At 36.7% G+C, this 17,036-nt stretch overlaps 1 protein-coding gene across 1 annotated transcript in view; it reads left to right on the forward strand.

Moving 5' to 3' along the window:
* The window catches only part of USH2A (usherin), a 722,977-nt gene that overhangs the window by 519,518 nt on the left and 186,423 nt on the right, over positions 1-17,036 (forward strand). Inside the window, exons 43-46 of the mRNA XM_036931704.2 lie at positions 1,293-1,456; positions 11,427-11,636; positions 12,964-13,166; positions 16,899-17,011. Coding sequence (XP_036787599.2) covers positions 1,293-1,456; positions 11,427-11,636; positions 12,964-13,166; positions 16,899-17,011 — 690 coding nt within the window. The remainder of the gene's footprint in view (positions 1-1,292; positions 1,457-11,426; positions 11,637-12,963; positions 13,167-16,898; positions 17,012-17,036) is intronic.

Below are 17,036 nucleotides of genomic sequence, written 5' to 3' on the forward strand. Positions count from 1 at the left end.
GCAACAAAGCAAGACAAAGAAAGAAAGAAAAGAAAGTCACCAGGAAAGGTGGTAAAACAGGGAGATTTAGATGTGATATTTATTTGGGGAAAATAGGTAAATAACCTCAGAGAAATCACTATGTCCTTACCTAGAGCTATGACAGCAGATCAGCACCCCTAAGGGGGCTGAGGCAGTGACCTGAAAAAATATTTCTGGGCATGAGTGAGAAACAAGGTGAGCCAAGCAGACTTCTGCATAGGTGACAGCAAGATGTTCAGAATCCTGACACAGTTCTGGTCAAATTATTTAGCACAATCCTGCAAATGGCTGCCTCCCTTGTCATCATGATTAATAAACTGAACTTATTGAGACAATTTCACAGGTCCTGAATTGGATGTGAGGTAACCTGAGTGAGCTATGAACCCCAAATAAGATAATGATGATCTGAGGCCAGTGTTCACCCTGAGCAGGAATCCCCCAGCGTTGGTCATGTGTTATGCAAGGTGTTTAAGCTATTGTCTAGTCAAAGTCTGACTGTGTCTATAAATAGCATTTTTCTAACTGGGCAGTTTTGAACCAAGCAAAGCCTGATAGTCTTCTGCCCAGCTTTACTCTATCATTGATTTAATGACTTGGGAAGTTTTCATAATATCACTTCACCAAGTCCAGTTTTGTCCTACAAAGCAATATTCAGTTTGCACTGCATTGACTCAAGTAAATATGTTCACAAGATGGCAAAATACAGCCCACTGTAGCAAAACTCACAGCAGGAAAATGTTGTACACTTTAGTCACAGTTACAATTTAATTTAGAGGTTTATCTGTCTGCCAATGAGATTATGGGAAAGAAGTGTAGGTATAGGAAGAAAACAGTGATGAAGGATTCTGATATTTGAAAATGGATGAGTTTCCCAAAAGAAGAGCATAAACCTCTCTGGATCAAATTCAGATAGAAGGCTGGCAGATGGCCAGATTTGTAATTGCATCTTGAATTGAGCTGTAATCCTCACCATTTCTGAAAACAGTAAGAATGAGAAAACGATAAACCACATTTGTTTTAAATAGTGGTATTTGTTCAGTGGTCCCAATAAAATATTTCCCTGACACTTTGGCTAAGGTTCAAGAGTTACAAAAATAATGATTTGTTTTTGTGTAGGGAGGAAAAGGAAGGTAATCTATTTTGTAAGGGGAAATTGTGCATTTTGCAGGGGGAAAAAAGAAATATGGTGTTTGGTGAGGAAAAAAGAAGTTATGTATTTTGTTTTCTGTAAAAGGAACTTATATATGACTTTTTAAAAAACAACCTTTTAGGTTTACAACATATGAGTATAAGGTCCTTGTACACAACAGTGTGGGTTTTACACCCAGCCGAGGAGCGACTGTGACAACTTTAGCTGGTCTTCCAGAGAGAGGAGCCAATTTCACTGCAATTGTCCTTAACCACACGGCCATAGACGTGAGATGGGTGAAACCAAGTAAGTAAGCTTCTCAGGTCTTTATTTCCCCTTACCCTGTTAGTACTAAAATGAAGTTAAAGTGGGTACATTAAAAATGAAACAACAAAAAGCAGAGATCCCTGTTCTATTGTTCTTCAGAGGCAGACTGTCTCTCCTACTTCTCCATCCTTCCTGGGTCTCCTCTCCCTTCTCCCATTCTGTTTGGACTGGGAATGTAGTTTCTGTCTGTGGGGAAAATGGAAGTTCCTATGGCCAGGATCCTCACCTGACCCTAAACTACTTGATGATGTAACTGGCCTACTGTTAGGCTATTGCTTGCACACCCTAGGCAATGAACTATTATTGACTGGGCCACTATATAAAGAGCTCTGCCCAGTGCTCTGGGTGGAGGCAGTGTGGTGGAATGGACCTGAAGACTGCTGGATACAGATGTGGTTCTAGTGTTCAACCTGTTTTTGGAGAATAAAGTCAGGTATAAACCCTTGTACCCCAAAAATGTTCCATATCATTCCTTGTTCTCACTGAATCAATGGTGAACTTGCTTGGGGCTGAAACCCTCAGGCAAGACACTGACACACCAGCCAGTTGTGATAGAAATGGCCATGTAATAATTGTATACAACTTAATGTTGTGCAGTTGCCTGCAGAGAGCTCTGCCCTGCTAACTCATAACTAATCACTTATTGATAAGAACCATTTACTAGGTTTGCAGTAATACAATGGGTTTTTCCAAGTGAATCACTTTCAGCCCTGGTTATAGACAGAATTCCGACTTAATACAGGGAAATGACCACTGGACTTCCTTCACTAATGCAAGGGCTCAGCCTGGCACCATTGAGAACACATCTTCATAGGCAGAAGAGCTCACAGATGTTTCTAATCTGTGCCTGCAACTTTTTTATAAACCACAAGAACTGAAATTTCAGATCTAGTTGAAATTTTCAGGTCAGTAAAGTAGCATTTCACAGCTGATCTGTTAATTAGTAGCGATCCATTATTATAGTCAGAACAAAATTCAACACAATGTATCACAGAAATATGTTCTGTAATCATCCTTTGTAAGTATCACTTGAGATGTGGCAAACAGTTTAATTAAAATTTGCTAGAATATTACCAAATATTGAGAAATATCTGATTTGGAAAGCCCAAATTAAAATATTTGTTTTATGAGAAAAACTCTACCTACTAGGTAATAATCCAGTTCTATGCAAAAAGATGTAAAGTTACTCCTGGTTAGTCATGTGATTTTGATCCAGGCTTTGAGTTTTGTTACAGACTAAGAAATGCTTATTTCATTTAGAACATTTGAGTGAATTTGCCCCAATGCAGTTATATCAGTTGTGAATTAAAACCAATATTGGTGACATCAGTAGTAAGTTAAAATCAGTACTAGTTATGTTAACCGACGTTGCCACTAAATAACCCGTTTTTACAAAAGATTATCACTCCGGAGTTTTTATAAGGTTGCAGGTTTCTAATCTCTGTCACCTCTGCTGGGAATCTCTTAAACCATTTAAATGAAAGAATATAAGTTAATTGATGCTTATGATTACCCTCTGAGACACGTCTGGAAAATACAAAGTTTTTATCTGGAGATGGATTTTTTTACGTGTATTTTCACACATCTCTCCCTTCCTCTCTATTTTACTTTTACCACTTGATTCATCTTAAAAGCCTGTTCACGAAGGTGGATGCCCTCCCCCTCATCTGACATTTGAATACTGCTGTTAAGATCTGGATGCTGAATTTTCACCAATATAGGTCCTTTATGTTATAATTGCATGCCTGAAGTAAGCGTGCTTATAAAAACTGACAAACCTAATAGATCTGAAGCAGCTCACTGAAGTTTCATTACCTTGGTAATCTGAACCTCTGACCTTTGGGATGTAGGTAATGCAATCTGCTGTTATTTCCATTCATACCTTAAGAAATTTTTCTGATAACTATTTGTGAGCGCAAAGGTTAACTCTCAGAAGAGGGTCAGCTCTGTGAAAGCTTGTTGTATTATCATTTTCTTCCTTCATGCAACCTGCTATCCTAAGTAAATTAACTAGTAGCTTCTCTGTGAAAGAGCCACCTATTCTGGGTGATTTTAATTTAAATTGTTTTCTTGATTGGTAGGATAAAATTGGCCCATTGTCTAATATGCTAAAATGAACAAACCTATGGGTTGAAGGTCATATGGATACATTTATAAATATTTACTTATTAACAGTTGCCTTTCAGAAAACTATAAAATGTATTTTTTAAATCATATTTTTTCTTAACTATGACACACCGCATGTACATACCATTTTGGTAGCAAAATATTTCTGGTAAATTTTTACCAATCACAGATTAACAGAGATAAGTCATTGAAAATTTTAGAAGCACTTGTTCAAAAATTTTACATCACTGTGTGATGTCAGGTAAGGTATGAACATCCTGCATTTCTTCAATTCATTTTTAGGGCAAATAATGCCAACTGGTAGCATATGGGCCCTATTTACTTCCCTCATCCTCCAGGCATTGTTTTACTCGCAGAATTTGAAAAAAAAAATGATGTTTTTGCCACCATTTAACAATCAGAAGATTTCACATAAAGATAATGATTTTTGACTGATTTGAAAAATCATATGATTGGGTGAAACTGTTCCCAAAGCACTAGAATGAAAGCATCAGCCAACTGTGAGTGGTGGCTTCCCCATTAGACAGGTGACACCCTCCCAACTACCTGTTCCCTATAGAGATATGAGGTTCTTATCCCTGCTTTAGATAAGAAAAGAAAAGATTTCAGCCTTAAGGAAATACCATGAAGGTAAATTATATTTAGTAGAAAAAAAATCACATTTTTATAAGAAGAGATACAAAAACACCTTCACTTAAATTATGTATACAATTCTTAGAAAAGCCTTCTGAGCTAGAAACTGGTGCCCTGGTAACTTACCCAAAATTATATCTAGTAAGTAGCTCTTCCCAAACTCAATTTAGGGTTCAGGCATGAGTACTGTGGCTATTTCTCATGCATTTAGCCTTAACGTTTATTAGCAGCTTGTCAAGACTGATTCATTAAGATCCTTCCCGTTCTGACCACTCACTCTGAAATCAACAGTGAAATTAACAAATGACCATAAAAGAATGGAGTGGAAGGACAACACCTCCTCTGAAGTGACCTCACTAATGAGGTCATTGAAGGCCAGAATAGAGAGAGAAAACACCGGAGGGAGGGAGGAAGATGTTGAAAGAGAGGAAATGAAGCATCCTCCAAATGCTGCCGTCTGTCAGGAGCTCACCCCCAACTTTCAGACGCTGGCCTCTCGTGTAATCCTCCTTGTCCGTCTCTTTCCTTCCCCCTTCTCTTCTATCTCCCCTCTTTCTCTTCTTTTCTTCTACCTTCCTCCCTCTCTTTCCTTTTTCTCTCTCTTCCACAAACATTTATCTTTGACTTTTTTTGTCCTGGGCACTGGGAATACAAAGATGAGTGACATAACTCTTGCACTCTAGTACCTCAGGGAACTCTCTGGAAAATTCATCAAGTGTGAAGGTGTCACCATTAGGAGAGTAAGTTTAAATCCATACAAAAAGCATCTGCGTCATCCTGATCTCTGAATCAGAAAACACCAGATTTTGTAGCTAGAACTTCTGACTTTGTCTGAATTTACGTTGTTCAGGTGGCAATACATAGAAATAATTCCAAATCTCACCTCTTCTTAAAAAGCACCTGTTGTTTTTGGCCCACTCTTCCCTTCTGTCCTTCCCATCACTCCAGTTCTCCAAGCAAATAGTTGTATTTGCCTTTCACACTAGCTTCCCTCCTACTCACTTGTGATCTGAACCTCGAACTTGCGGTCTGCTGACTGGTCCTCTTGAAGTTATTGTTGCATAATGTCCCAGTCCAATGCTGTCTTCTCACTCCCACCTGAACTATTTCTCAGTGGTTCCCCTCTCCCATGGACTCCAATCTAGAGGTGACATTTACCAGCCTTGGAGGTAACTGTGGCCATGTCACTGTGTCTGTGCCAATAGAAACAATGTCTGTCTTTTTAGGTTATAGCCACAAAAAACTGGGTATATGTGTCTCTGTTCCCACTTCACCCTTTCTCTGGGCTTGAATGTGGACATGATGGGTTCTCAATTTCGGCTCTGTAGTCACGGTTAACACCCTAAGAGACTGAAAACCTCATAAAAGAAAGAACCTGTTCTTGAATGACCACATGGAGCACAATCTGATTCACTCACTCTGGCATGCATCTGAGATATAAATCAACATGTTTCATTTAAGTCACTTTATTTTGGGGACTTTTTGGTTATAGCAACTTATTAGCTAACTAACTTAGTCCCTGGTTACCATATCAATTCACCTAAAGAGCAGAAATTAATCTGTTTTCATTGCCAAATATAGAATGATGAATAAATAACATATATACAATTTCCTTTAAGTACAATTATCTCTAGCAGGCTATTGATAGGAGCTGGAACTCAATGAGAGACTGGAGTAGCTGGGGGTGGACGAGGGGATCCAAAATGCAGTTGTTTTTTTTTCCTAACTGATCCATAACTGAGGGAGAAGCCATGACACATGTTGTTGGAAAAATAAAGAGCTTGCTTGGATCATTGCTCAGGAGCATCTTCCCACGACTTCGTGTGAGCAGTTTTACCCTCTGGCAGAGTAAAGCATTTTCTCAAGAAGTAGTTTTGACAAGCACAAATTTTCCAAGAAGTACTTAGCCAATGACACAGAGCTTTGCACCCCAAAACTTGGAAAACTGGACCCTAATTGAAGAATCTATGAATAAGATAGACATTTCTATCATTCATAGTATCCATCTAGGTTTTTACATTTAAACAAAATTTCCTTCCAATGAGCCTGCTAATGAGATAAGACTGAAGAATTCAATCCCAGGTAAATCAGTTGGGAGACCTACTGAGTGCAAAGGTTTACTGTTACTGCTCTAGATTGGGGCCACAAACGTTTTTATCAAGTGCCGGATAGTAAGGACTTTAGACTTTGCAGACCATGTACAGCCTCTGTCTCAACTACTCAACTTTGCCCTTATCGTGTGAAAACAGCAATAGTTGATACTTAAACAAGCATGGCTGTGTTCCAATAAAAATTTATTATCGATACTGAGATTTGATTTTCATGTGTCACAAAATACTACTCTCTTTTTATTATTTTCCCAAACTTTCTTAGTTTGCAGATTGTATTAAAACAGGAGGCAGGCCAGTTTGGCCTAAGGGCTAGATTTTGCTCATGGGCCATAGTTTCTGACTCTTGATCAAGATGCTAAAATCTAGAGAACATAATTGGCTAAAGATCTAGAGAGCATAACTGATATTGATAAAAATCCCTAAAATAATCCAACAACATATAAGGAGCATAATCTAACTGTTCTTGCACGAAGACTTTCAACTAGCACCTCCAACAACTTTTTAAATTATTGGGAATCCATTACAAAGGAGAGGGGCCTGTTCTATATTTTAGAATTTGATAAGCTAAGACCACATATTAGACCAATACACGGAGATGCCCACCAAGAACAGCATTTAATAGCAAAAATTGTGTCGAGAGGTGATAACCCTCTTCTTCAACTAACTGAGGTTGACCTGGCATGCTATAGTTAGAGTAGTACCTACTCAAATAAATTTACGTGGTCTATAAAATGTGGGTTGCATGTAGAATATGTGAAAATATTTCCCACTCTATACATATTTAACACAGTCTCACAGAAAATCCTCATTCCTTCCTATTGCTTCAAACACAAGCTAATAGTCCTATTTTTAACTCCAAATTGTACAATTTTAGGTCAGATTTTCACACTTTAACTTCTAAGTCCACCTGGCTGCTACAGAAACACATCAAATGCAAGAGGTCTTGAGTGAAACAGTTCTAAATCCATCCCATCATTACTCCTATATTTTCTACCTTGTTTCGTGGGTTTCGCATAGAAACCAAAACTGTAAATCTGAGATGTATCTGTAACTTTTCCTTGTCCTTGTCTAAACTCCCAGGGTCTTTGAAGGACCTTGGTTTCTTCTACCTAGTGGATTCACCATTTCTTAGGGCAGAAAGTCCTTTTCTAGCTGGGAACACTAGAGACAGAGACAGCCAATTGCTTCTTGAGGCCTCAGCCCCAAAATGGAACAAACCAGTCACAAGACCTCACCCAGATGCAGGAGATGCAGACTATTTGACAAGAAGGGAAAAATACGGCTATTGGTGCTACGATATCTTGCTGTAACTTTTATCCTCTGTGATTGTAAAAGTTAACCGGCTATTTATTTTATTAATAGTATTAGTGGTTAGTGACACCCTTCTCTGTTTTTCCATGATCTTCTATTTCATATATGATGAATAATTTAGTGTGGTATTCCTTTCTGTGACTTTCTCTCCTGCCATTTTCAATGCTTGGTTTATAAACTATAATTATTTATATAATTATTTTCTCTAAATTATTTCAACATTCATCATCAATTCTTTTTAACTGACCTGTCATTGATATACAATCATATTGGTTTCAAGCATAAAACACAATGGTTCAACAGTTACCCACATTATTAAGTCCTTACCCCAACTAGTGCAGTTACTGTCCATATGGGAAGATGTTACAGAATCATTGACTGTATTCTCCATGCTGTCCTACCATCCCTGTGACCAACCTACATTATGATTGAGAACTTTTGTGCCCCTTTATACCCTTCAACCTCCCCGTCCACCCACTCCAGCCCCTCCCCCATGGTAACCACCAGTCCTTTCTTAGTGTTCTTAAACTTTCTCAGTCCTGAGTTCTGGATCTTGATCCACCTTTTTGTCTTCTTGGTAGCATTATTGGAAAAATTTTATCATTGACGTTAAATAAATTAAATAAATTCGTTATATAATCTCTTAATTTTTGCCTAACATTCTTAATTTTTACACATAGAAGATAGTCTTTTCATTGTGTTTTCACACAATTACTTAGATGTGTGTAAAATTCTTAATCAAAATCTTTTCCCTCAGAAATTGTTGAAATTGTTCCATTGTCCTCCAATATTTTACTTTCCATATGAGAAGTCCAAAACATGCCTTATTTTTTTCTCCATTGAAATGATCTTTAAATTTTTAGTTTATCTCTGAAATGTCATAATATTCCATGATATGTCTGAATTTGGATATAATGTCATTGTGTATTTATTCAATTCATAGATATAAAAGATATAAATCATCTTCATTTCAGGCAAGGTTTCATAGGGTATTTTATATCCATGATTATTTATTGCATTTAATTTTCAAATTAGATAATTTCATTCTCTTCTCGATATATTATCTGGACTTTCACTGATTTCTTCTTAGTCACTTTCCTCTTTATTCTTTCCTATTGTGCATTTTCAACCCTGCTCTTTTCTGCTTGCAGTGTAGTTTAATTCTGTCCCTGCTTTTGTTTGTTTGTTTGTTTTTTTCCTTTCTTTTCTTGCTTGTTCAAGTGAGATCACTGAGCATCTCTGTCTTCATGTCTGTTTTTCCTGATTACAGGCACCTTTTTCATAGAGACTTCTTTTTCACAAAGGCATGTCCCTTTTGGTTTTTAAGAACACCATGCAAATATTTTATAGAACTTCCATTTCATTCTCATAGAATAATATACTAAAAAAATTCTGCCTTTAAATAGTCCTAGATAATGTTTGCCTTCAACTCTGAAGAAGTTTTCTAACTTATGTTTTCCTCTTTTTTTAAAAAAAAGAAATCTATTCAGGCCCAGCTTTTACCAATACACAAGGAAGGTGAAATGTACTTGACTCCTTATACCAGCTATTTCAATTCCAACAGCATTCTTCTCCCAGAGGTTAACTCAAGGTCACAGCCTTTAATTTCATGCTGGCCTGTTGAACTGAGGATGTATCTTCTATCTTAGTTCACTGTGTTAGGAAGAACCTCTCATAAAATGACTAAGAATATGAAGATATGATGTGTTCTTACTATTCTTCTGTGTTTGGGCACTGCACCGTAATCTCTAAATGAATGAAGAAAGACAAATATTGAAGCAGATGTTGATGAGGGGCAGGACAGTGCAGAAATCCGGTACTTGTTGACCGTGTTTCTGGTTACATGCTGCCTGTTTCTATACCATGGACTTCTTTGGGACCATGGACCCTGTTCTGTTTCAGAGGGGTTGACGTATGATACATAGCTAAGAATGGGCATTTAAAGGAATTTCATCCATACACTGACATATATTCTTTGCTTATCTTGAATTTAAGATGCTAGTTCCAATATTTTCAGTGTATATAAACAAGTACATTAATTGGAACTTGTTAGACACAAGGCACATTTGAGAACCCAGATAAAATCTATTTACATTTGTAAGTAACGTTTAGAAGCACTTCATTGATATTATATCTTTAGGGCTTGAATTTCTAACCAGACCGCTCACTTAACAAGCTAAAATACATGAACTTCAAATCTAGTACAATTTCTATTACATCTCAGCTGACAGAAATTAATGAGTGATACTTCTATTAGCCAATAGAAAATAGGCCTAGTGACAGGAGGAATTTTTGCTCTTACAGAACCAGTGGCTTTGCTGTACCTGACTAAAAAATGTGGGAAAACACTGAAGGACAAGAATAACCAGCTCCCACCAGTGGATACTATTGACCTTGTTATTCAAGGTGCTTATATTTTGTGACATCAGAGAAAAGAAACATCTCAATCCCCAGAGTTTTCCAAATTAGTTGCTAAAAATCACTTACTATAAATGCTTTCAACTATACTGGCATATTAAACCCTTTGAACTATTGCTAGAGATAGTGTGCTTAGGAAACAAAAAAACAAACAGAAATTTAAAAAAACAGGATTCAGTTTTTACACAAAAACCCCCAAGATCTTAATTTCATACTAAGCGATCCATAAAAGAAAGTCATACAATTCCCAAAACCATATTCCACTACATGGCCATATGCTAGAATCTCACATATTAGAGACACTGTGTACTACAATAATTATAAAGAGAAATGCCACCTTTTCTTCCCAATCCTCGACTAGTGCTGCTGGCCTGTTTTGACACGTACTTTTACGTACAATTTCAGGAGGTTGTAAATGAGCATTTCACCCACCAACATTAACCCAAACCAAGGTGATGGTTCCTGCATAAGGTCTCTAGAAACAATATTAGTGCGACTAGGGTAGTGCACTACGTCCTACCGGAGAAAATATGGACGTTGTATGTCTTCTTTTTAAAACATCATTGTAGGAAGATAATGAGAAGCAGAATTTATGACAAAAATGGAGAAACTGGGTGGAAGAGGAAAAAGAAAAGAATAGATTGACTTTTGAAAGGATGAGAGTCTAGGAATTGATGAGTTATATTTGTGAGACAGTTGTTGTTTGACATCCTTTATGAGCTTGTCTATGTCAGAGAGACACAGCGCACTAGGAGAAAAGGCTGAGAGCCTTGGGAAAAATTCAAATATCATCCTAGAATCTACTGAATGAATCCTTAGGAGAGCATGCTAGATTGCTAGGCGACATTAACAGGATATCTGCCTAAATGTTGTTCTAGGTATATCATTAGCAAATTTTGTTAGCTAGTTAAAAGTGCCTTAAGCTTTAGGATCTGTGGGAGGAAAATGCCCTTATCTGTATTAGCATAGACTTCTTTCTTGGACTATGTTACTTATGAAGAGACATTGTTCCGTGTATGGTATGTTTTTATTTCACTCTTCGTTTCCTTTCATAAGTGCTACATCAAGATTATGAAGATTCGTTGAATAATTGTAAGTAGCAAAATTAAAATATTTAAAGGAAATTAAAAGGGTTATTTCCTATAAACGTCGGACTCTATGCAGTTATGGAATGGGGGAAGAAAATCAACTTTGTTAAAAAAATAAAAACCAGCACCACCCTAAAGTTTCCATAAGCATTCCTTTTTCCCATTCTGGAAATAGCTAATGATAGTTTATTCTCTGTCTTTTTCCCCTGAGATCCTTTTAGATCAGTCACATTTATGGTGTCCTGCATTTACCATTAACAGCTTTCCAAGACCTACAAGGAGACGTTGAATATTACACACTTTTTTGGAGTTCTGCTACCTCAAATGAATCTCTAAAAATCCTTCCAGATGTATACTCTCATGTCATTGGCCACTTAAATGCAAACACAGAGTATTGGATTTCTATCTCTGTCTTCAATGGAGTCCACAGCATCCACAGTGAAGAACTGCAGGCAACCACTTGTGATGGGGGTGAGTCCAGATTTCAAGGGATACTTGGCTTCAGAGATGCAAATGAAATCGATTGATTCTTGCTGAGGTTGAGATCAGTCATCCCTCCATTATAAAATTTCCGGTGTCGGAGGGAAGGGGGTTGGGGCTAAAATGCTTAAGTGCTCGCTGTCATCAAGTGGCAGATCAATAAGTGGTCTCATTGAGACGGCAGCACAGGCTCTAATAATGGGATATTAGCCCAGTTTGTTCCTGTTCTTTGCAGAGTATGCTTAGTTTGGAGCTGAATTCACATCAACAAACGGTGACATTTAGAAACATTTTTTTATTTAAAGATTTGCTCTCAGAAGCAGTATGCTTTTCAGACCGACAGCCGAGCACAATGACGGCCCTCCCTGAGTCACTCTCAGAAATGGTAGGTGGAAGTTCAGCCCCTGAGAAGAATTGCCTGTGACTCATTTCTAAGCCAGTTAGCAAGGGGGAGGAAGCAAGGGAAGCAACTTGTGAATCTGAAATGTGTTTGGAATGATCTTCCTAATCTTTTTGGCTTTATAAAGTCTCATTATAAACATTATAATATCATTACCTTCCAAGCAAGTGTTCCAGGTCATTAGTACAGCACTTTAAGTGTGGAACCCATTTCCCTTTGTGGTGCCAAAGGTCGACACCTTTGTTTATAAAATAGAATGGATCGCAAGGACAGTTTTTCAACTAGTTAAGATGGGTTCTTATGATAAAAATAGGTCCTTGCACAGTTCTTTCTGACATGCTTGAATAATTGTGTAATTTAACGCCAAGCAAGATTTTTTTCTAATGTTGGATTTCATCATTACCTATGGTAATCAACATTCCAAATCATTTACATAATGACAGTATTGCATTATTGCTTCATATTGCTTAAGTCACAAGCTAGTAACATCAAATGATTTTTCACGTTCCACCAGCCTCAATGTGTTTGAGTTTTATTTTTTGCTTAAGGGACAAATTTTCTTTCGTTTTTTTGCTCCCCTAGGAGGTATGGAGCAGAGGGATAGGAAAGAGAAAAAGAATAGATATGTGTTCGTGGTGCAGATGGGTGAATAATTTGTCATCATATCCCACTGGCACATAGTGTTGAAGATTAGCACTATGCTGGTGGTCTAAAGCATTTTACCACCAATGTTTATGGTTTCTAACTGAGAGTATAATAAGCCAATTTACAGAGGACTATAGACTGTGATAACTTCATCAGAGAAAAGCAGATAAGCAACCAATATTTTGCTAAATCCAAATACTAATCTGCATTTAGTGTAACAAGTGCTTTTTCAGAGACAGCTGGAGTTTATTCAGTTTCTCCTTTTAATTCTAGAGCCTCAGGGCATGCTTCCTCCAGAGGTTGTCATCATCAACAGTGCGGCTGTACGTGTCATCTGGACATCTCCTTCATATCCAAATGGTGTCATCACCGAATATTCTATCTATGTGAATAATAAGCTCTACAAGACCGGAATGAATGTGCCTGAGTCTTTGCTTCTGAGAGATCTGTCTCCCTTCACAATCTATAACATTCAGGTTAGAACATTGTTTTTTGAGGACTAAGCTTATGGGCATGTTATATAAAACATGTTGGGCTATGTCTTTAAGTGGGTAACTTCCATTATTCATTGGAAGATTATTTATTTGGTGGGAAAGAGGAGAGAAAAGGAGGGAATGGATCAGGATTAAATCTGTTTGTTGGGAGCAAACACATGAGTTTCTAGAGGGAAGATAATGGTAAAATGGAGCAGAGCAGTGATGATCCTGTCACTGGCAACATGAAGCAAATGCATTTTGCAATAAGTCTTATCAACCAGTTTGCCTTTTTCCTGGTTCTGTATTGATGACAAAATCAGAATGAGCCTATGACAGTGGAGACATTCTTTCTCTTCTGTTTTCGCTCTTTACTAATTCAATAACTTCAGGAAAACTATGTTACCTCTCCTGGTGTCAGTTGTCTCTTTTGTAAGGGCAATGGACTAGATGACTTAAAACATTCTATCTACCTATACATCCTGTGATTCTGAATGCAATAAGAAAAAAAATAAATGAATATATGGCCAACCAAAAACATATTAAAACATTTTATCTGAAGATGAAAGAAATCTATGTGTTTATCATATACCAAATGTTTGGTGCCCCTCACCTATATGAGAGCAATTGTATTTAAAGGTTTTTTTACCCTTGGGCCTCTTTAAGACCTGATGAAGTCGGTGTACCCTGCCCTAGAAAAAAAACATGTATGTACTTGATATGACAAAATTTAGCGTACATTTCGGAGAGTGCATTGACCATCTGAGGCCCCATTAATACACCTCTTGTGATCTATTGACCTTAAAAAGAGAAAAAATAAATAGACTGTACTAAGGCGTATTAAGCAAGGAACTTATCCTCAAGGAATTAGATATCTTGTTAAAGCACTAGGATATAAAAGAAAATGAGGCTGTATGTGTAAATTAATGATGAAAACAGTGTTTCAGAAGTTCAAAGTTTATACAGAAGGGTTATAATTTAGTAATTTTTTAATAAGCCATGCTACTTCTAAAATTCAGAACAGATTGATAAGTAATTTTCTGATGTTTTACTTGACCACAGAAATTTTCATTGGCTCTGTTCATTAAGTGCTACCTCCTTTATTTTCCCAGTTGCTGCTCTCCCCAACATCTGAAGGTGAAATATATATAATCATGTGACTGCAACCAAAGCTATAGCCTCTTTAACTACCAGGCCTGGCTTCCTAAGAAAATGAAGCAAAAATATATTTGATTAAGAAGAAAGATACATTGATAATTTTACATTACACTACACGATTCCCATTAATTCACCTGCATTATCTTAGAATGGAATGTGTGAACCGATGTTTCTGTTCCTAGTTCTTGGAGCGAGTCCATTTGTGTGTACAGATCATAGATCAAATTATAAAATAAAAATCATATTGAAAATAATTAGAAATGTAACTGCTGATGAACAAGATTAGCATAGGAAGACGAGGGAGGAGTTGCCGCGTTATCCTCTTTGGGGCCCCAGTGGGGAAAGCTGAGTCCTTAAAAGATGATTCCTTCATTTGCTTGATCAGGACTCAAAATACAACTGGGAGGTGAGATCACTGGGTGCTGGGCACACAGGTCCATCTCTGGCTTTCTGATCACGGAACAAGAGTTGAAATTTATGTGTTTCGGGCATGTTCTATTATGAAAGGCTTTAACTCATACCTACTGGTTTGAGTCAGTAGTGGGTCTGATGAGAGGGCATTTTGATCAGATTTGGGGCAAAGACCCAGACCAAGAGAAAAAAGACCAAAATTAGAAACTAATATTTAAATTTTGTTGTTAGGGAATAAGATGTTCTTATTTATAATAACTGTATTTTTGTGGAGCTCTTCATAGTCCAGAATTACCATACAAAGATTATTTCAATGTCTTCATTTAAATATGTACTTGATAGAGCTGCCTAATGTTTTAGAATTAAGGTTCTCTGTGCTGACCCACTCTGTAAAATAGCCATTGATTTTTAAAGCAGGTACATAAATGCACCCAAGTATCTACTTTTTTTAATGAATTCTTTTATATAACACTATTTAAAAGGAAAACAAAATTTTCAATTTTTTATTCAGTTTTATGTCACTTAAATGTAAATATGTAAACCTTTATATTTGTGTTTCATCATGTCATACAATATAGCTATAGCACCATAAATATACCCCCAAAATGGAGACTATTGCATTAGTAAAAATGTGGAAAATATTGACATATTTCTCTGAAATAAAAATAAAAGCTTTCTGGAGAATCATTTGAATACACCTAAGTAGTTAAGAACTTAAAGCTATGATTAATACTTGTATAATAAGACAATAGGGTACAGTAAGGCCCCAGTCAGATATTTCATATCTTACCAGCCTGATTATATTCCCTTATTTCTCTGACCCCCGGATACAAAATATGAAATTAGAGTTGTAAGGACTCAATAAAATTACTTGCACAAATATCCATTGTAAAATTTGGCACATATTATTTACATAATAAATCATTTGAGTTGATATCAAGTAATCTCACTATAGTCAAATATTTCTCAATATGTATGACATTTTACTGTCATTAATTCTATTACAGCAAGTATATTTTAAATTCATCTGCCTTTAAGTTTTTTGGGGTTTAATTGAACACAATCTGAGTGAGGGCCTTGATAGTGTTTAAATATCTACTAAGTAGTACCTCAAGATACTATATGGCATAAGTAAATAATGCAACTTAAACAGCATTATAAAAATATGCCTCAACACCCATTTAGGGACAAAACTGCTCCATGAATAAAATGACATAGTTACAAAATTCAATGATAATCACATTTGTGTTTCCCCAAATGCCAGTGGAAATTCAGAGAACTTCTTCACTTAAAAGCTCAGTATTAGTGTTTAAGATTCATCAGTATCTAGCTTCCCTCCTCCATTTATGTATTAGATGCTGGAAGTAAATTAGCATTGGAAAAAGTGCAGTTTCTCTTTGGCTTATTCTTGCAAAATGATGTTCCTTTGTTGGTGTTCCACTAGCAATCCTTGGCACATTCATTTGTCTCTCTTCCCTCTTGCTGAATACTCCTTTTGTGTTACTAATGCTTGATGAACCTGATTTCTAATCTTTAGTTATTCCACCCTCCTCAGTTTTTATTCAGATTAGGTGGCAGAATTAAAGGGGTGAATGATGATTTTTCTGCTGTGATTAAGGTGAAAATACAATTGCAGCTGGAACAAATGGATATAAAATAGCTCAGCCATATTGGAAGGCTCCTCCAGGCCTCATTTTTCTTCCATTAGACATTAGCATTTAGGCTATTTGTTGTAAAGTGTCAAGACTTCCAGAAGATAGCATCATTACACTACCTGGTTATAGATCTGGAGAGCAGTATGCAGTGATAACCTATCATGCTTGCAAACTGTCACCTAGACATCATGCATTCCTTAACTGTGCTCCAGATAGATTAATATGTCTGTCTCTTTCTGAATGGTTGGAATCAGAGACTAAACATCACCATTTTAATCATCTAATCCATTGTCCTAAGCCCATTGCTGTATTCTATTCTGAACTCGTTCCACTGGAGTCAATTAATATCAAAAATTAATATTTAAACACCAAGAGACCATAAAGAACAGTAAGAGATTCATATGAATTGAGGGTAGGTGTGATTCGGTCCATTGGCTAGATTTACTTTGATCTAGTTGGATTTATTTTTGAAAATAGTTGGATTTATTCTTTTCTATACTAATATTTACAGATTGAAGTCTGCACAAAATATGCCTGTGTGAAAAGCAATGGAACCCAAATCACCACCGTGGAAGGTACTCCAAGTGACATACCAACACCCACAATTCATGGCATCACTTCAAGGTATGCATTTTTTTGTCAGTTAATC

This window comes from Manis pentadactyla, chromosome 19, assembly GCF_030020395.1.
Source record: "Manis pentadactyla isolate mManPen7 chromosome 19, mManPen7.hap1, whole genome shotgun sequence".
Classification (NCBI taxonomy): Eukaryota; Metazoa; Chordata; class Mammalia; order Pholidota; family Manidae; genus Manis; species Manis pentadactyla.